This window comes from Rana temporaria, chromosome 1 (genome assembly GCF_905171775.1).
Source record: "Rana temporaria chromosome 1, aRanTem1.1, whole genome shotgun sequence".
Classification (NCBI taxonomy): domain Eukaryota; kingdom Metazoa; phylum Chordata; class Amphibia; order Anura; family Ranidae; genus Rana; species Rana temporaria.
In genome coordinates, this window is record NC_053489.1 from 316,731,162 (window position 1) to 316,752,373 (window position 21,212).

Consider the following 21,212-nt stretch of genomic DNA (forward strand, 5'->3'; position numbering starts at 1 on the left):
AAAACTTCATCCATCACATCTGTTTGGATGAATGTGAAAAGGATCTGTAATGAATAGAATATATAAAGGTCTTTTATTTATACTCTGTACTACTATTCATATAAGATATTTTAGTACGTAACCTAAGGGTGTTCCAAATTTCTATTTTTTGAGGTGTTATTGATACACGACATAATACCATGTGCATTGCAGTGTGATAGTGGGCATTGATGAAGATTACAATGCTAACAGAACGTAATGATGGATACAATTACATGAAAAGTTGCTGAGCTCTTTGACCTTCTATAAATGCAACAAAAGAAGCAACAATAAAAACTGCAACCAAAGACCGGTGTATTAAAAGAATCTACAGATTTGTGTGCCATCTAGGCAGAAGGGCTGCATAGCTAGCACACTGTACATTATGTATAGGATATGTAAGATGATTCATAGTGCTGCAGATTATTCTATTTTATGTAATTCTCCTAAATCCATAAAGTAAAGGCAGAAGGTTTTTTACCTTTATGCATTTTCTGCACAAATTTAAAAAAAACTTCTGCGATCAGCTCCCCCTTCAGCGCTCCTAAATACTTACCTGAGCCAAATCTTGATCTAGCGCTGTGCTCGAGAGCAGCAGCACTCACCAAACATGGCCATTGGCTCCCACTGCTGTCAATCAAATCCTGTGATTGACAGCAGTGGGTGCCAAGCTGCGCTGTGTGTGTCAATAGACACACATACCCTGGCTCGGGATCGAGCCTGCGCAAGGGCCCCTGTAGCATGCACACTTGAAAGAGAAGTCAGGAGCGGTGGCGGGGGACTCCAAAATAGAAGGTTTAGGGCTGCTCTGTGCAGATCAATTGCACAAGCAGGTAAGTATGACATGTTTCATTTTTATTTTTTTATTAAATCTTTTGAATCTTTTAGCAGGGCTCAATCAAATTTTGATCTTCGTATGGGCAGGGAGGTTGTACAGAAGTTGATCTACTGATCGATTTCTGTATAACCGCCCTGTTTGTTTTTTGTTGCTCAATCAGCAGGCTATAGCCAGCAGCACTGATCAGTTTATTCTGACAGCAGGGAAGTCTCCCTGCTGTCAGAATACAATAGCTCAGCAGGAGGATTCCTCCATCCACCTTGGATGAACGGAAGAATCATATATGGGCTTAGGTGTTTGACATTGTTATAACTTTCTGTCACCAGAATCCCATTACTGTTCATAAGAAGCATCAGCTGGGAACCATGCCTTGCAAAAAGGAGACTGTGACGGACTTTTATGCAAATATCAAATATGCTTCAGTCTAATTGTCTCCCTGCTAGTTTAATGCTGTGTGTTAGATGAAAAGAGGATTTCATGTGCGACTCATCTCTCTGTGAAGACGGTTAATATGTTAAATAAGGCTAGCTTTTGAAAGGCCTTTAATTGTGTGATAACACTGTCTAAAACCTATTGATGCTCATAGGTGTGAATAGGTGTCAAGCGGCATGCGGAGACAAAACGTCTGCCTAGGAAACTCAGTGTGTGAAGGTGGTTTGTTTGATGCCATTAATTAAGGAATGTGCAGTGATTAGACATGATAATTATAGGCCGGTGCCGACCTGTCTAGAATGTTGTAGTAATTAGCCTTAGTGTGTGATTAGGGGGGTGGAGATCTCATTGTTGCTTTAATGCCTGGTACTGTATAAAGCTGAGAAGAAACCATTAAAGTCTGTCTTGTTCCAGCAGTAAGCGTGACCCATGTGTGGCTTATTGGGTGATTCCAGGAATATCCCTCCTCGTGGAATATTGGGGTGATTTTCTTTATGGGGAGAAGGGAAGACTTTGACGGGGATATCATTCTAATACCGTCCCAGAGACATACGATCAAGAGTCTGCATACGACTGGAAAGTGATACAAAGCAATCTGAAAGTGTTTTGCCATCCATCGGTTGACAGTAATGCCGCGTACAGACGGTCGTTTTTTGCGATGTAAAAAAACGACGTTTTTGAAACTTAAATTCTCAAAAACGATGTTGCCTACACACCATCGTTTTTTCACAGTGCTCTAGCAAAGCGAGGTTACGTTCACCACGTTTTTCCATTGAAGCTCGCTTTATAACTAGCTTCTGGGCATGCGCGGGTGTAAAAACGTCGTTTGAAACGTCGTTTTTTGCTACACGCGGTCAATTTCTGTGAAGTAAAAAACGACGTTTTGAAAAACGACACATAAAATTGAAGCATGCTTCAATTTTTTTGGGTCTTTTTTCAGAAGACAAAAAACAACGTTTTCTCCCACACACGGTCAATTAAATTGACGTTTTTAAAAACGTAGTTTTTTTACATCGCATAAAACGACCGTCTGTACGCGGCATTAGACAAATTGTCAATAAATAGGGACAGTTTAGTACTGTGGCTACTCTTCCTAGATGTGGGCACCTAGCCAAGATGTCTCCCGATACCCAACATAGAATCCTCAATGGGGTAAAGAAGAACACACACGTAACAGCCAAAGGCTTGAAGATATCACTGGAACTGGCAAACATCCTTGTTCATGAGTCTACCATACATAAGTCTTTGAACAGGCAGGGTGTCCAAGTCAGAAAACCATAGAGGAAGCCACTGCTCTCTCTAAAAAAAAACATTGCATCGTACCTGAAGTTTGCCAAAGAGCACCTTGACAAACTGCAACGCTACTGGCAAAATGTTTTGAGGACTGATAAAACAAAAGTTGAACTGTTCTGGTAGAATACTCAGCACTGTGTATGGCACAGCCTATCAACATCACATCATCATCCCAGCAGTGATGCATGGTGGAAGGAACATTATGATTTGGGCTTGTTTTTCTGCCTCAGGGCCTGGACCACTTGCCATCATCAATGAGGGGAAAATGAATTCCCAAGTTTACTAAAATATCCTACAGGATAATGTCAGGATGGCTGTCTGCCAGCTGAGCATTAGTAGAAGTTGGGTGCAGTACAATGACCTAGGGCCCTTTCACACGTGCGGACAGTATGTCCGTATTTCATCCATCCGTTTTCGGAACATCTGCTGACACCCGATCTCATCGGTTCCCCGCTATGGTCCGATTCTGCAGACAGGGGAAAATCCTATTTTTCCATCCGTCTGCACAGCGGATTGGGTGAACACGGACAGACGGTCCATGTTCTTCCAATCCCTCCATAAAGGAGAGTGGAGATCTGACAGGGTGGTCACTGCAAATTGTGCGGGGACCGCCCTGTCACCGCCGTCTCAGTGGGGATCAACAGAGCGATCCCCGCTAAGCAAACGGATAAGAAAGGTACGGATCCTCACGGGATCCATACATGGGAAAGAAGGGCCCTTAGCATCAAAGTAAATTCACTACAGACTGAAGCCCTTTTTGGAGTGGCCCAGTCAGAGCCCAGACCTTAACCCCATACAGATGCTGTGGAATGATCTCAAGAGAGCTGTTCACACCAGACATCATGCAGATGTGTCTGATCTGAAGCAGTTTTGTAAAGAGGAATGTTCAAAAATGTTGCCTAAACATTGTACATGTCTGATACAGAGAGACTGAAAGTGCTTGCTTGAAGTCATTGCTGCCAAAGAAGGTTTAACCAGCTATGACCTCCAATGGTTCACTTTCTTTTTCCTCCAGCCCTGTAAACATTTAATGGGTGTTTTCAATAGACATGAAGAATTTGAATTGTTTGCGTGTTACCAGCTTAAAGCGGAGGTCAGCTGAATTTTTTTTTTAAGTCAACAGCTACAAATACTGCAGCTGCTGACTTTTGAAAAAAAGGACACTTAACTGTCCTGGGTGCCTGCGATGTCGATCCCTGGTTCCCTACTGCGAATGCGCGACTCGCGCTGTGCAATGCCACTGGTCCCTGCTGTCCTCTGGGACCTGTGCGTCTCCCAGAAGACAGCGGGGGGGGGGGAGTGGCGTAGACATCTGTGGGTGGCTCGGGTATCTATGCTCAGAAGTAAGAGCAAAATACCTGTATAACTCAGGTATCTGCCCCCCCTCCCCCTGAAAGGTGTACAATGTGACACCAGAGGGGGGGAGGGTTCCAAAAAGTGGAAGTTCCATTTTTGGGTGGAACCCCGCTTTAAGCACATTGTGTTTTTCCATTGTTGTGACTTAGATGAGGCTAAGATCACATTTTATTGCAAATTACTGCAGGAAACCAGTTAACCACTTCAGCCCCGGAAGAATTGGCTGCTCAATGACCAGGCAATTTGTTGCGATTCAGCACTGCATCGTTTTAACTGACAACTGCGTGGTTGTGCGGCACTGTAACCAAACAACATTGACGTCCTTATTTTACCCACAAATGGAGCTTTCTTTTGATGGTATTTGATCATCTCTGCGATTTTTATTTTTTTGCGCTCTAAACCAAGAAAGAGTGAATTTTTTTTTTTTTTTTTAAAAACAATATTTTGTACTTTTTTTGCTACAATAAATATCCCCAAATTGTTCTTAAGAAAAAGGTAATTTTTTCTCAGTTTAGGCCGATATTTTTGGCAAGAAAAATCGCAATAAGCGTATATTGATTGGTTTGCACAAAAGTTATAGCGTCTACAAAATAGGGTATGTATTTATAAAATTGTTATTATTTTTTTTTTTTTTACTAGTAATGGAGGCGATCTGCGATTTTTATCAGAACTGCAACATTATGGTGGACACTTTTGACACATTTTTGGGACCACTGGCATTTATACAGCAATCAGTGCTATAAAAATGCACCGATTACTGTAAAAATGTCACTGGCAGGGAAGGGGTTAACACTAGGGGCGATCAAGGGGTTGTGTTCCCTAGGTGTGTTTCCAACTGTGGGGGGAGGGGACTAACTAGAGGGAATAACAGATCGTGATTTCTAGCTCACAGAACAGAACAGGGATTTGTGTGTTAATGTCCCTGTTCTGCCTCTCGTGCCCGCGATTGCTTGCAGCTCTCAGCGGTCATCACGACCGCTGGTCACGAGCATGCAGCGGGCATGCCTACTATCCAGCTTAAAGGGACCAACGTACAGCTACGGGGGTTCACAGGATCTTGCCGATCTGTCACAGTATAATGATGGCGGCTTGTCGTCAAATGGTTAATTTCAACGGGTGCACATACTTTTTCTCGTACATTTGAATGAGACATCTTGTGGGAATCCCATAGCTAAAATTACAATCCAAAAGTGGAAATGGAATATGGCGGGAATAATGCAAGGACAAATAGGGTGGTTCTTTAAGTATACGTGTTACGCACTGCAACCAATCAGATTCAATCAGCTATCTTTTTTTTAAATGTCAAAGTATGAATGAACTAGCCAAATTGGTTGATATAGGTAATGCCTGCACTACTCTTTTGTTGCATCAAGGCTAGGTTTTCACTTGGGTGTAAACGTTAATTTTATTTGTAAGGCCGGCCATAGACGGTTCGAATCTCGGCCTGTTAAGCAGGAACCATTAATGAGCAGGCTCTGAATGCACCAAGTTGGTTGATCAATCGGCCTGTTGGATTCTCTTGCAGTTTCCCCTGGCCCCCTCCACTGGGAGAAGACAATGGCCTGGCAGGAGGGATTCCCGCATCACTCCTCTCTTTATTGATGGTGGAATTGGACAAAGTTCTTTCCTGCAACCAAAAGAAATGTACTATGTGTATGGCCGGCCTAAGTCCTGGGTTAGTGCCTGGGAAATGGAAGCTGGCGAACTCAAATGTTACAACTATCTGCTTTGTAATGTGCTGCAAAACTTAGAATTATGCTTGCTCTAACATTACACTATAGAAAACATGCAAACATAAGGGTGTGTAAGTGGAGTTTTGTGAATAGCAGGCCTCCCCTTGACTTTTCCCTATGTCAACACATACATGCAATCTTTAACCTTGCAGCTTTCTAGGATATGTAAATGCACAGATCCTTTGCAAGACAGCTTCTGATTTCTCTGCATCAGAAATAAAGCAAGTGGCCAGCCAATGTCTGAGCAGTGCATCTATAAATAACCCAACAGATGAGTTGAAGGAAGTGTACAGAGGATCGTGTGTCAATATGGCATGGGTTTTATAGGCAGTGGCGGCAGGCCAGTTATAACCTTTAGCTGACACAAGCACAGAGCAGGTTTGTATGAACACTTGCAGTATAATACAAAAGCAAACCTAAACTTAATCCCTTAGTTTTAGTTAAAAAGTATCCACTCTTGAATTACAATATTCTCTAAACCTGGGTTTGGCAAATTTGCTTTGAATCATGGAGCCAGCTAAAAAAGTTAGGAGCCAGTTTTTTTAACTAACAAAGTTTTATTTAGCATTATGAAGGCAGTCTGGTGATAAAATGATTGCTCTCATTCCAGCGTGCGCAGCGATATGTCACATGTGTATCGCAATCACGTTTTCATGCGTAGCCCTTGATGTCCGGGGAAATTGTCAACGGGAACCCTGAAGTAACATGATACACGTCACTTCCAGGTCAGCAACAAGAAGAGGGGGGGAGGGGCATCTACTCTCCTTCGCCCCCCCTCTACCCTGCTATGCCAGACCCAAGCCCGCAGATGGGCAAGTGGAGCTCAGGATACATAGCAGGGGGCACGTGCAGGGTGTGTGGAAGCATTCGAGCAGCAGCCCGGGCGCCAGGACAACCTGACACTTGGGATCTGTCAAAACCTGGAACCATAGGCAACAGGGATGGACTGGCCATTGGGACTACAGGGAGTTTCCCGGTGGGCCGATGGCTCAGTGGGCCGGTTTCAGTGACAGCGGCCTGGGAGTTTCTCACTTCTGCCTAATCTTGTCCCATAAGGGGGGGGCACCAAACTGATTCTGGTTCTACTCTAATAAAGTAAAATGGCTAGTGGCTAGTGAAGGGAAAGAGGGGGCTTGGGTGGCGGGGGGGGGGGGGGGGGGGGAGTTGTCCGGCCGCTGTGAGAGAGACCTGTCAAAGTGGGCCAGTCTGGATGAAGTCCAGGGCCAAATTTTTGTCCCAGTCCAGCCCTGATAGGCAACTATAAACCACAGTATTGAATCCGTGTATGCATTAACAATTCCCTTCCAGACATCAAACAGACAGTACAAGGTTATGTACAGTGATAGGCTCTAGTCAGTCAGGGCTCTACTGTATGGCACGTTTTCACACTGGGAACTGAAGAGGAAGCTATTTAAAGTGGTTGTAAACCCACCGAAAAAAAACTAAGACAAAGGCATAATGAGCTAGCTCATTATGAAATACCTGCCTGTGATTGAAGCTATTGCAGCAGTACCCGTACATTGCTGTGACTGGCGACATGTCTCCCCGAGTTATTTCTGGGTTTGCGGACTCCGGCACTGCGATTGGCCGGAGCCGCGATGACATCACTCCCACGGGCTCGAGCCGCTGGTCATGGCATGGCTGCTGAAGAAACGTCACGCTCGAGTTGTTCCTTCAGTGCACATGCGCCGATGACACTGGCACAAGCATATATGGTAAATACGCAAATCGTGCAGGTTTAGGAGATATTATTATACAGGATTGATATAGTGCCAACAGTTTACACACCGCTTTACAACTCGAGATATTTACAGTACCTACAGGTAGGCCTTATTATAGGCTTACCTGTAGGAAAAACTAGTATAACTAGGTTTACAACCACTTTAATCCTAAAAAGGAAGTATAAGGACTATCATCACCCCCCTCCAACAGCATATACTTACCTTTTCGCACACCTGTTGCTGCATTTATCCCCATGATCCAATGGGAATGCCTGTTACTTCAAAGTATAGAGTGACTGGGCCATGAGACAGGTCTCTGAATTTAATACCTCCTCCCCTGCCACATTTAGCAGGTATTTTTTTTTTTGGGGGGGAGCAGGTACCTAGTTATGACATGTACCTGTCCCCACTTCCACTTGGATCGCGCTAGGCGACTCTCCCCCTCCCTCTCCACAGTCTTGTAGGACACACAGGTCCCAGAAGGCCACGGGACCATTTACTAAGAACAGAACATTTGCAATGGGCAGCCGGCTGTAAATCCAAAAACAGCATATCCGGCTGCCCAGTTAGGATGCCGACTCTGGGAACCCTGGACAGGTAAATATCCTTTTATTCAAAGTCAGCAGCTACAGGGCTTTTTTTCCCCCCCCAGAGTGAACCTCCTTTTTAAAATGGTTACTGATAAATTGACAAGAATTAGCGTTTTATAATCCTGCTATATGCCTCATTGATCTAGTTTAAATATTTTTATTTAAAAGTCAAATAGTACAAGTGTTCAATTACCACCAATTAATGGATATCAGAATTAAAGCAACTATAGGACTGAATTCCAGCAACTAACTTGATGTGTGCACACCATCTGAAGCTTCAAATTGACCGTTTAAGTCACTTCATCATAATCCTCAGATGAAATTCTATCCATCTTTAAGGCTCTGAGTTCTAAAGCTAACAAAGAGTGTTACAGAAACTCCAGACCACAGGCTCTGTGATACAGAAAGTTCAGCAAGTGTATTCCCCTCTGCAACATTCACTATCAGGAAAATAATCTTTTTTCTGTTCTTGGTATTTCAGATTTCTGCTTGCACTGTTAATATCTTTGAATCATTCAGCAATACTAGACTTCCTTATATATTATTGCAAAGATGTTAAAATAATTTCAAGTGTATTTAAACGTCTGCAACCAAATGTAACACCTACTTTCAAAAGCGCACCACAGCTGTTTTAGGTATGCTTTGTGAATTGGAGAACATAAAGTGGGGGTTTCTCAAGTTTGGGTGCAAAACGACACTTTAGGTTATATGAGGTGAACAAGTGCATTTGTTAAAAGGATCTGTCAGATCACCTGATCCCAGTCATTATTTATGGCTTCCATTGTAAATAATGGTTGCATTTAGATTAGTTGTTCCAGGTTTATGAGCAGTGGCAATTCTTAGCACTGGAACTGTGCATGATGTTGCATATTTTTCTATGCCCTGGAACTAGCACCATTTACAAAAATAAGCCAGCCTTGGCTGTGATAGAGAAGGATACATTTGATGGCTCCTCTTGAGAAGTCCATAAAAGATAATACTGACATGACACCATTTTCTGTGTATGAGATTCAGAATACACTGGGTTTTGATTGTTTTATATTCATGATGGGTACGTCCAGTTTACTGAGACCAATAAAAGCAATGTGTGTCACCAACACAGCTCAACACTGTAAACAACTAAGTCATAGCTCTCTAAAGAGACCTAACTAATGCATGCAAGATTAAAATGGATTTTATCCTTATAGCGGATGAGCAAGTTAATTAAATTATGCCAAGCTTTCCTTACGTGTTCAGTCACAATGTCTAATCTGGTCAGCCTGGCAAATCTAGGATAATGTTTGGTGGTATTTGCCAACTACCTGCTCTGATAACATTGTAATAAACTGGTGTTTGTCCTCATTATTCTTATGAAGTATGAAGGAATATAACGGCACCTAGACATTATTTTATTTGACTTGCCTTCAATTTGCTCATCAAATTTATTCCATTCAGAAAGATTATTATGATTTCTGACAGCATACCTAATACCATAACAGCCAATGGAACTACTATGGAAGCTGCTATGGAAGTCTCGGTGTACACTGTAAACCAAGCCCAGCCCTCGTATAGTGATGATACATGCAGTAGTGCTGGAACTATTAAGAGCGACCATAAAAGTAATCAACATTTATAATAAATGGGCTATCTCTGACTTTCTGCAAGCAAAAGATTCCTAAAGTCCAGCACTAGGGAGTATTCATATAAGATGTAAAATGGCAACATTCATTCCCGAAAGTTTCCATGAGGCCAAAGTTTGTATATAAACATAGGAGAATTTATTAAAAATAGAAACAAACAGCTATAGTTCATGTTACAAGGATGAATAAAACGAGACAGCCTATGTGGAAATAATTAGATGCGCTCATGTATCACAGACATCCCTGCTGTGTCCTGAGATCAGCGTCCTGTGCTGCGGTGAATAGAAGAATATCTCCGCCCGAATGGCCCAAGGGTAAAAGTTCCACAGAATATCCCAGGGAATAGAACATTTTGGTCTGTTAAATATACCATTAAAAAAACATTTTATACAGTATCTGTGCAATAAGTGCCAAAAATATTGGTTGATCTCAGGGAGCCTGATAAGCCCTTTCAGTTCTTATCTAAAATTAGAGATCAATTAGTTCTTATGTTGTGGAAATGGAAGGAAGGGTGCGATTCAGTCATGTAGAAAAAGAAAACTGGGCAGCGCTGACACCACCCAGTCCACAAAAATGCTGTGCTTTGGCATCCCACAGCAGGACTCAGGAGCAGACTTTTCTGCACATGCAGGGTTGTTAAAGGGATAAAACGGGAATGGAACAGGATGGAGAAATTGTATTAGTTTGTAATTGTATAGATTTTTTTCTGTCCTAAAAACAGTCCAGAACTCTATGATACCACAAAGGCCAGCAAACGTTATACTTTCCTAGTGAGAAGTCAGTAGCAGGGACCCACAGAGCTGTCATTATGTGAGGAAAAAACAAGCAAGCATGTGAAAGTTGATGAATTTTTGGGGAATCACATATTGTTTATTTAATTTAATTATTTCTGAGGGTTCAAGACACCATTCTGATTTCGGGAGATTACTTTCATCTCCACGGGGTGGTTACAGAACTGTCTTCAGCACCCGATACTTTGTGTATTGCTTTGTATTGTCTGGCAAAGGGTGGAGAGATCTGAGGGGGGTACACATTCCACAAGCTTGTTCTGGAAGTCTCAGTGGGTTCCAACACCCGGCTGGCTATGCCTTACTTGTTGAGTGGTCTAGAGTAACTTCAAAGTTTGCCTGACCAAGGTCCTATCCTATAAAGATTGTAAAGATTATGTCACTGTATTGAGGATGTTGCTTTATGTCTTATTTGTACTACATGATACGTAAGGAAACCAAGGGAGCAATAGAAGACAGAGGAAGGTATTCCTTCTAATTACAGTGATCCTGACCATGCCTAATGACAGCACTAGACAAATGAGCAGTATACCACACTAAAAGCCCAGAAGGTGTGTATCTGGGACCATCTACTTAGCAATCCTCCTGGAACCCACTGGGAGAAGGAAGGTCAGCACAAGGAGCCAATCAGGTTTTGCTGCTTGCACATGTGCGGACAGTACAAACACCGGGAAGAAAAGAGAACAGAGTGAACAAAAGGGATGACCTCATCAGCATCCCACCACACCTATAGGAAGCCCTCAAGTGAATTTCTCTTTCTATTTCAGCATCCTGCCCATGCATTTTATATAGACCTGTCTACATGAAAATACATTGTTACATCACATAAGTTACATTCTGTCACATCACATACATTAAACCATGCAGCAATTTCATTTGTGTAATCATGAACAAAGCCTAGCCAATAACTTGCTGCATGCACATGGTATGAATCTACTGCTGGATGTATATATAACTAAGGCCTTGAAACTACATTCTACTCCTTCTATAAAAAGTACGTGTAACATAGTCAGGAGATCATTCCAGGGTCAGCGTCTGTTATAATGCACCTATTCTATTTAAAAGGGCCATGAAAAGCTGCAGGTAAGTCCTCTCTCATGGAACAGCTGCTGGATAGGTCACATTATCTCCGTTTACTAAGCTAACTAAACTAGCTTCCACCTATACAGATAAGAATTTTATTGTCTCAGTGTTTGATATTATTCTTTTTATATATAAATATCGCCTTCTCACCACTTGATTTAACCCTGTCGTGGCCACATTGAACTCAAGCAGTGCCACAAAGCAAAGCATTGCGGATGCAGCATGTGTATAGCCCTTTTCAGTTTTATTGTGACAATTTAGGTGGGCTGTTATGGGCGGTGAAACTGTGGCTCATCCACCTGTTTTACTGCCCCCGTCCAGCCATCTAAAAGAGCCCTAATACACTGATATTATGACTTTATTTTGATTCTATATTGTGTGTATTTAGTTCATTTATCAATATTTGATGTTGATTTGTTTTTTTATTCTATTGAATATTACAGCTACTTTGCAAAATGTTTGCCTGCAGTGTGTCCTTAAAATGCATCTAAACACAAAAACATAATTTATTGCAGTTTAACAATCGCTTAATGTGGTGGCTGTATTCGTTTTCTTTTTTCCCTGTATTTTCAACTGATGATGCGTGTAGGGCATAGAGCAGGGATCCTCAAATTACAGCCCTCCAGCTGTTGCAGAACTACAATTCCCATCATGCCTAGTCATGGCTGTGAATGTCAGAGTTTTACAATGCCTCATGGGATGTGTAGTTCCGCAACAACTGGAGGGCCATAGTTTGAGAATCCCTGGCATAGAGTATAGGAAAACTGAGCATACAAGTGTGAACAGGAACAGTGGCCCAGATTCAGATAGAATTTGCCCCTTTTTTACGGAGGCACAGGGCAGCGTTTTTGCCCTGCGCCCCCGCAAATTTACTGCGCTGCGCGCGATTCACGGAGCAGGAGCTCCGTAAATTGCGTGTGCGCTCTTTAAAATTGCCCTGCGTAAGGGCGCCTAATGTAAATGATCCCGTAGGGGGCGGGAATCATTTTAATTAGGCGCGCTCCCGCGCCGAGCGTAGAGCGCATGCTCCGTCTGGAAACTTTCCCGACGTGCATTGCGGCAAATGACGTCGCAAGGACGTCATTTGCTTCCAAGTGAACGTGAATGGCGTCCAGCGCCATTCACGAATCACTTACGCAAACGACGTGAAATTCAAATTTCACGACGCAGGAACGGCGGGTATACTTTAGCCTTGGCTGCCCCTACTATTAGAAGGGGCAGCCTTACGATAAAGACGCCGTACGGAAACTCCGTAACTTGCGTACGCAGGGCCCGCGCAACATTGTGAATCGGTGTTAGTATGCAATTTGCAAATTATACACTGAGCACAATGGGAGCGCCCCCTAGCGGTCATCGCAAGAATGCAGCCTAAAATCTGCGTGGCATAAGAGCCTTATGCCACGCAGATTTTAGGCTGCAGTCGGCGTTACGATGTTCCTGAATCAGGAGCATTCGTAACGCCGGAGCAAGTCAGCAATTGCGCTGCGTAACTATGGTTACGCAGGCGCAATTGCTCTCTGAATCTGGGCCAATGGAAAGAATGGGATTCTGCGTAGTAAAGCGTAGTAAGGCAAATAAATGCCTACGTGTGAATGGGGGCTTAAAGTGTGGGTTCACCCTAAAACTAAAATTTCTGCATCTACAGACATCCATGATCCAACACTAATCTAACTAGGGGTGCAACGGATCAAAAAACTCACGGATCGGATCGATCCTCGGATCAGGAGTCACGGATCGGATCATTTTCGGATCAGCAAAAAAAAAGACAAATCTTGTTACACCCACCAGAGTTTTAGATTTCACAGTTCTTCTCAACATAAAACGGAGCTTATGTGCTTAAATACAGTGTTTGGAAATCCGACAGACTGTTTATTGCTAATGTGACAGAACACCTCCTGATTTTCACATTTTAACAGTCCGTCAGATTTACAAATACTGTATTTAAGCGTATAAGCTCTGTTTTGTGTTGAAATAACTGCATCTCGCAATACTTATATGTGCAGCCAAGTGGAAGTCCCAGCCCCATGTACGAAAGTGGTGTCACCAGTTCCCTACTGTGACCTGAACTATCCCAATCATCAGATCCCTTTAGTGTCATTGATCGGCGGGCTGAGTGTCTAGTGAAAATCCCCCCTACGTGCTCAGTCCATACAGATCCCCCCGATCGCCTCCTCTCTCTTCTCTGGCAAGCAGCAGGACGCCTGGTGCGGCGGCAGCGGCTCCCCGTGTGGATTCCTCAAGGTGCACCATGGAGCTCATCGCTGGGCTGTTAGGAGTCAATGACATATTGAGCTCAAGTGCCCACAAACTTCCGAGGAGCAGCCTGCATCCCCCGCGCCGGGTGGACCTCGATGGCCGCCGCTTCGATAGCTAGGCCGAAGCCGCGGCCTTTCCTATGGACCGGGAGGCCCGTGGATCGCCGTGTGTCCCGACCCGAAGGTGCTGATCCGTACAGATCAGTTGCACCCCTAGTGACAATACTTGATGTGTTCCCACTGTCATATGGCATTCTTGTGCTACAGTGCCTACACACCGTCACGGTTTTATCCACTAACCTCTTTCCTTCATCATTATATTTGACAGGGAAGCCAAAATGCTCCCATACAGGGGATTTAAATGACGCGGGGCATTCAAGCTCCTCCGTTCGCCATGACCACGCTGTGTGTGGACTGAACATGCGCAAATTATTATTATTATTTTTTTTTAGAAAACAATCCTCGGATCACGTGTGTGCGGTTCGGATCAATCTTTTTCGGTTCGGATCACGGATCAATGACGATCCGTTGCACCCCTAAATCTAACCCTGTAAAGAAGAAATCAGTAAACATATCTTTTTTTGAAGCTGATCCAGTCAGGTCTCCAGTGGCGTCGTCCTCAGTCTCTAACCATCTCTTTGTATCATGTCCTCAGTCTCTAACCATCTCTTGTATCATGTCCTCAGTCTCTAACCATCTCTTGTATCATGTCCTCAGTCTCTAACCATCTCTTGTATCATGTCCTCAGTCTCTAACCATCTCTTGTATCATGTCCTCAGTCTCTAACCATCTCTTGTATCATGTCCTCAGTCTCTAACCATCTCTTGTATCATGTCCTCAGTCTCTAACCATCTCTTGTATCATGTCCTCAGTCTCTAACCATCTCTTGTATCATGTCCTCAGTCTCTAACCATCTCTTGTATCATGTCCTCAGTCTCTAACCATCTCTTGTATCATGTCCTCAGTCTCTAACCATCTCTTGTATCATGTCCTCAGTCTCTAACCATCTCTTGTATCATGTCCTCAGTCTCTAACCATCTCTTGTATCATGTCCTCAGTCTCTAACCATCTCTTGTATCATGTCCTCAGTCTCTAACCATCTCTTGTATCATGTCCTCAGTCTCTAACCATCTCTTGTATCATGTCCTCGGTCTCTAACCATCTCTTGTATCATGTCCTCGGTCTCTAACCATCTCTTGTATCATGTCCTCGGTCTCTAACCATCTCTTGTATCATGTCCTCAGTCTCTAACCATCTCTTGTATCATGTCCTCAGTCTCTAACCATCTCTTGTATCATGTCCTCAGTCTCTAACCATCTCTTGTATCATGTCCTCAGTCTCTAACCATCTCTTGTATCATGTCCTCAGTCTCTAAACCATCTCTTGTATCGTGTCCTCAGTCTCTAAACCATCTCTTGTATCATGTCTGCAATCTCTTACTTAAACTTAAGTACACTGCTAATAGTATTAGCAAAATTTCCATTTGGTGCATCCTCACCAGTGCCCAACATATGCAGCCTGCCTGTGCCCAGCACTGCCTTACCAGTACACATCATATAAAGCCTGCCTGTGCCCTGCAGCCTCGCCAGTGCCCATCATATGCAGCCTCGCCAGTGCCCATCATATGCAGCCTCATCAATGCCCATCATATGCAGCCTGCCTGTGCCCAGCAGCCCCACCAGTGCCGGCATATGCAGCCTACCTGTGTCCAGCAGCCTCACCAGTGCCCATCATATGCAGTCTACCTGTGCCCAGCAGCCTCACCATTGCCTGTCATATGCAGCCTGTCTGTGCCCAGCAGCCTCACCAGTGCCCGGCATATGCAGCCTACCTGTGTCCAGCAGCCTCACCAGTGCCCATCATATGCAGTCTGCCTGTGCCCAGCAGCCTCACCAGTGCCTGTCATATGCAGCCTGTCTATGGCCGGATTAGTGCAGTGATCTTTGTGTGTCACAGAGAGGATTTGATCAGCCGGCGCCGCAGTAACAATGTCCCACCTCCTTTGATGACTTCACGCTGATTCAATGTCCCGCCATTGGATCAGTGTGCCGTCTGTCACAGGAGGGGGTCCGTGCAATTCGGCTACGTGACAGCAGTTGAGGAGAGGAGGGAGGGGTGGAGGACTGGGAGCGCCAGGATGACACTCCCGCAATTGGTGGCACCCAGGGCCTACCCCGCCCCCTTTCGGCATTGGATTTTTTTTTTTCAGTGCACCTCTACTAGATAGGTTAGTGTTAGATCGTGGATGTCTATAGATGCAGAGATTTTAGTTTTAGGGTGGACTTCTACTTGAAGATACCATAAGGCCCAATTCACAGCGGAGCATTTTGTTGCTCAAGAACAGTCGTCATCCTTAATCCCATGTATTTCAGTGATGGCTATTCGCATATGACAACTCAGGCACCTGTAGCTTGATGCCCGAAGCTCCAAAAGCTACTTGAGCTACTTTTGAAGCAGAATTGGGACTTTTTGGTCACAAAATAGAAATGCATAAAACTGCTCAAATATTGTGTTTTTTAGTTTTTTTTCAGCCTATAATAACTGATCTGCACCCACTGGTGCATTCCATTGGCTAAAACAAAAACGCCTTATCTTTGAAAGTAAAATGCTTAAAATGTGTAAATGCAGCTAAATGTCAAATCAGGGAAAATGATTCACAATGTTAAAGGCTAAGTTCATCTTTTTTCTTACAGGATACAATGTCAGGCTCCTGTATACACATACTCCAGCTTTTTGATTGTACCTTCTTACAGGCTTTCTGTTAAAAAGTTGGAGGAAGTGTCAGTGAACTAGGAAGGAGCTCATCAGTGCCCCCTAGTTCATTGAGAACTACAATCTGCTGCATATGTAGACAGGACATGTAGTTCTTTCACTCACAGGAAACTGAGTGAATGACAAGGCCCTGTGGGTTAAGCATTGCACAGCTACACCACTTTTAAAATGTGACAGCGAGTGCAGGGAGAAGCTCCCCCACCCACTGTCACAGTGAAAAAGGTGAGGAGGAGTGAGCAGGGCATGAGCAAGAGCAGGTTACACGTTACTCTAAATACAGGTGTAGCATACTGTATAACATGTTCCAAAGGTGAACTTAGCCATTAAACAGTTACACAATCAATTTATGCAATTTTGACTTTCAAGCGGAACTTTGCCGGAAGTGAAGTTGGCTCTGCCTCCTCGGCTGTCACCATTTTGGCACTTGCACATCTGTACCCATGGGCTCTTCCTGGCCTTAGGATCGAGTCCGTAAGCACATGTAGAGGTGATTTACCAAAAATGTGCAAAGGCAGAGATGTTTTTTAGACTTCCCTTGTTGCAGTCTTTGTGCGTGAGCAGGTGCCTGGGGAACCTTGAGTGTGCATAGGGGGCAGCGAGACAATGTTGCCTATGTGGGAAATGCAAAAGTACCGCTTTGCAGCACACAAAAACCTTCTTAGAAAAGAAAATACATAATTGTTTATAGAGGCGGGGGGGGGGGGGGGTCAGGGGCTGGACAGTCCAACATAGCCTTTAGGCCTCATGCACGCAGGATGTTTTTGACGTTGCTCTTAGGGGCATATAGTGTTTTTTGTCTCTGCCTTTAAATGCCCCTGGTACACACAAATGTTTTTTTTTTGTTCAGAAAAAAAACTGACAGCTCTGGTCGGAGCCATGTATTAACGATCTGACATTAGTACAGCGATCTCCCCTGCTGAGCTGTTGTGTTCGGACAGGGTGACGGCACCCCCACCAGAACAGCGCTCACAGCTGAATGATGCTATGACGGCGTCCCATGATCGTGCCTGCCGTGCACCCGCTGCGGGGCGCTCTGTGATCACAGTGTCGAGAGGACACTGCTAATCACAGATTGAGGTAAAGAGCCAATCAGCTCTTTACCAGTGCCTACCAGTGCTGCCTCATCAGTGCCCATCAGTGCAGCCTCATCAGCGCCCATCAGTGCAGCCTCATCAGCGCACATCAGTGAAGGAGAAAAATTACCCATTTGCAAAGATTTTATAACAAACTATGAAAAAGTGTTTTTTTTCCAAAATGTTCGGTCTTTATTCGTTTATTTAGCAAAATATAAAAAAAAAAAACAGGAGTGGTGATTAAATACCACCAAAAGAAAGCTCTATTCGTGTGAAAAAAAAAAAAAAAAAATATATATATATATATATAGTTTGGGTACAGTGTTGCATGACTGCGCAATTGTCATTCAAAATGCAACAGGGCTGAAAATTGGCCTTGGGCAACAAGGGAGTAAAAGTGCCCAGTAGACAAGTGGTTAAAGGAGATGTATGGCCAAAGCTTTTTTGGCCATACATCTATGGATTACAGGAGTGCAGTTCATTTGGCCCGCTGTAGGCTGACATTACTCAGCTGGTCCAGGCTGAGAAAGATTCCGACCATATGGTCAGGATACACCCAAAATCCTGGAACAACACCTGTGCTCAGCAAATCCACTGAGAGCTGAAGCAGGTCCCTGCCACCTCTTACACAGCCCAGAGCTCCAGGAAGTGCTGAAGGAGAGAGCAGAGAGCCTTTGACTGACAATCGCCAGCTCTCTGCTCAAAGCAGAGAGGAGAACTGGGCGATTAGCTGTATTTAATCACTCATTTCTCACATCCTGAATGTTGGGGCGGATCTGCTCAGCGGAGTCCGCCAGCTCAGAGAGGGGTCGCTCTGTTGAGCCGGCGGATGACAGGTTCGTCTCCGCTCACTGTGCAGATTCAGACCCGTCAGAGCCCCGCTCTCCTCTATGGGGAGATCGGATGAAAGAGGACCGCCTGTCTGTTTTCATCCGATCCGCCAGATCGATGGAATATAGGACCACCATCTGTTTGGATTCAGCGGATCTGATCGGATAGCGGCGGTGTCAGCGGACATGTCACCGCTGACATCCATCACTCTGTAAGGCCTCATTCACACAGGCAGACTCCGTCGCTACTGAGTCCGCCTGCTCCCGCCAGCTCAGCGGGAGATCAGTCCGCAGATCTCCGCTGAGCCGACGGATGACAAGCTCCTTTCTGCTCACTGAGCGGCGAGGGGCTTGTCGGGCACTGCTGTGTCCTATGGAGCGATCTGATGAAAACGGACAGCATGTCCGTTTTCATCAGATCTTACCCGATCCGATCTGCATGGACGGATGGGGACGTGGCCCCCATACGTCTGTTTTTAGTGTCTCCGCTGACATCCGACGCTCCATAGGGATGCATGGAGCGGCCGTTCAGGTCTGTGACAGGCGGACCCGAATGGCCCGTCGTGTGAATGAGGCCTAAGAGGTTAATAGAGTGTCCGATCATGTCCGCCTGAAAAACTGACAGGCGGACCTGATTGGACAGCATGTGTAAAAGGGACCTAAAATGTTTTATTTTCTCTTGAACACAATGATGTACAAACAAAAACAGCCAATGGTTTCCAAGGAACACACAATCAACAGTTGATCAGGTGCACGCTGGCTGCAGTATCTCCACTGTGGCGTCCAAATCATATTTCGGCGTGTGTTTGCCCATCCTGTTGCAGTCGATGTAAAAACACAGTGACGCCGGAGTGGGTGCAGGCTGGTGTGTAATCATTGCTGGTGTTTAATCATTGCTGGTGTTTTAGCAGAGGTCCCCTGCTCCCCGCTGTGCAGTGTGTGCGGAGAGACACCAGGCCAGGATGGGATGAAGGCCACACATGATGCTGAGGAAACTGCTGGAAACCTTTTACAAGGCATTCCACGCCCAGATCAAAGATGAAAACAATGGATGTCTTCTATTCCATATACAAGGTTTATTCAGTAAAAGTGGGCAAGGTGCAGAGTGCTCCATTGTGAGGGAGGGCAGCATGCATAGCTATGCACTCTGTATATGTTACACACTTGAATGTATACCTAATAATGGAATATAGACACCTTTTGTAGAGGTATAGAATGAGGTGTCTGTATGATGGTGGCTGTCAGTGGGATTTGGGTGAGTGATAGGTAAGAGCAGACATGATGCTAAGCATCCCTCACCCTCCTCTGACCCACGCCCATAGTGTTCCAGCATTGCTCCATCCATCCCTCCCTGCTCCATCCCTCCATCACAATGCACATGATGCTGTGAGGAGGATGGTGTCTATTGTCCCCCACAGGCCAGCCTCGCCCGCCCGCTCTATACACCAGCCAGCATCTCCTCAGCAATGAATGAAGAAACGCCTCGCCTATCCCCGAGCTCTCACACCTCACCGTACAGGGCGGAGGGGCTGCGCTCTGACAACTTTCTAATTCTCCATAGCAGGTGTGAATGGCGGACAAAAACACTTACTTTTTGAGTATCCATAGCCAGGCCCCGAAGCCCCTGCAAAGCTTTTGTAGAATAGAAGATAAAGAAGAAATGACTAGGGCTGATGAGACAGCAGCCTCAGCTCCTCCTCCTCCTGATCTGCTCAGCGGCTGCTGCAGAGCTCACAGTGCAGTACCACAGAAAAGCAGGACTACCAAAGAGATGACTGGGAGGGCGGGGAGCAGAGCGGCTTCTCACTGGACCATAGAGTGGGGAGACAAGCCGGAGCGTGACGTAGAGCCCGTGCTGAAGCTAAAGGAAGACATTTTTGTTGAGGGTACTGTTTGCGCTACAAATATTAATAGTGTGAGAACGTAATGGTATGACTTATGCCTTGTTTCTGCATTCTTTGGCAAAACTAGATTGCATAGATAGTTCAGTATTGTTGACTTGTCTGTTCCTTAACCACTTCAATACCAGGCACTTACACACCTTCCTGCCCAAGCCAATTTTCAGCTTTCTGCACTGTCAATTGCACGGTCATGCTACACTGTACCCAAACAGAATTTTTATCATTTTGTTCCCACAAATAGAGCTTTCTTTTGGTGTTTTTTTATTACCTCTGCGGTTTTTAATTTTTGCTAAATAATTTTTTTTTTAATTTTTTTCTTTTGTTTCTGTTATAAAATGTTGTAATTAAGTATGTTTTCTTCTTTACTGATGGGCACTGATTAGGTGGCACCAATGAGGTGGCACTGATGGGCACTGATGGGTGGCACTGATATGCAGCACTGATGGACGTTGATAGGCAGCACTGATGGGCACTCATGAGTGGCACTGGTGGGCACTGATAGACGGGACTGATGGGCATTAAAAGGCTACACTGATGGATGGCACTGATAGGCGGCACTGCTGGGTACTGATACATGGCACTGATAGGCATCCCTACTGGCACTGGCAGGCATTGTAGATGGGCACCGATTGGCAGCTGCCTGGGCATTGATTGACAGCTGCCTGAGCACTGCATATCTCTGGTGGTCTAGGGTGGCATACCTGGTGGTCCAGTGTGGTGGCCATCCCTGGTGGTCCTGGCAGCATCCTGGTGGTCATCCGAGGGGGGTCTGTGCTGATTGTTTATCAGCCTGTCAGGAGAGCAGCCGATTGTCTCTCTTCTACTCACGTCTGTCAGACGCGAGTGAGTTAAAGCCGATCAACGGCTCTTCCTGTTTACATCGTGATCAGCCATGATTGGACACGGCTGA

General features: G+C 44.9%; 1 protein-coding gene across 8 annotated transcripts in view; it reads right to left on the reverse strand.

Annotated features, from left to right (window-relative positions):
• Positions 1–20,182, reverse strand: part of FSD1L (fibronectin type III and SPRY domain containing 1 like) — a 99,852-nt gene extending 79,670 nt beyond the window's left edge. For 4 of the 8 annotated variants that reach the window (XM_040359299.1, XM_040359289.1, XM_040359280.1 and 1 more), the window contains exon 1: positions 19,993–20,182. In XM_040359299.1, coding sequence (XP_040215233.1) covers positions 19,993–20,007 — 15 coding nt within the window. In that variant the 5' untranslated portion in view covers positions 20,008–20,182. The remainder of the gene's footprint in view (positions 1–19,992) is intronic. The other 4 variants (XM_040359315.1, XM_040359306.1, XM_040359331.1 and 1 more) reach the window with 2 other exon arrangements.
• Positions 20,183–21,212: the final 1,030 nt, after the last annotated feature.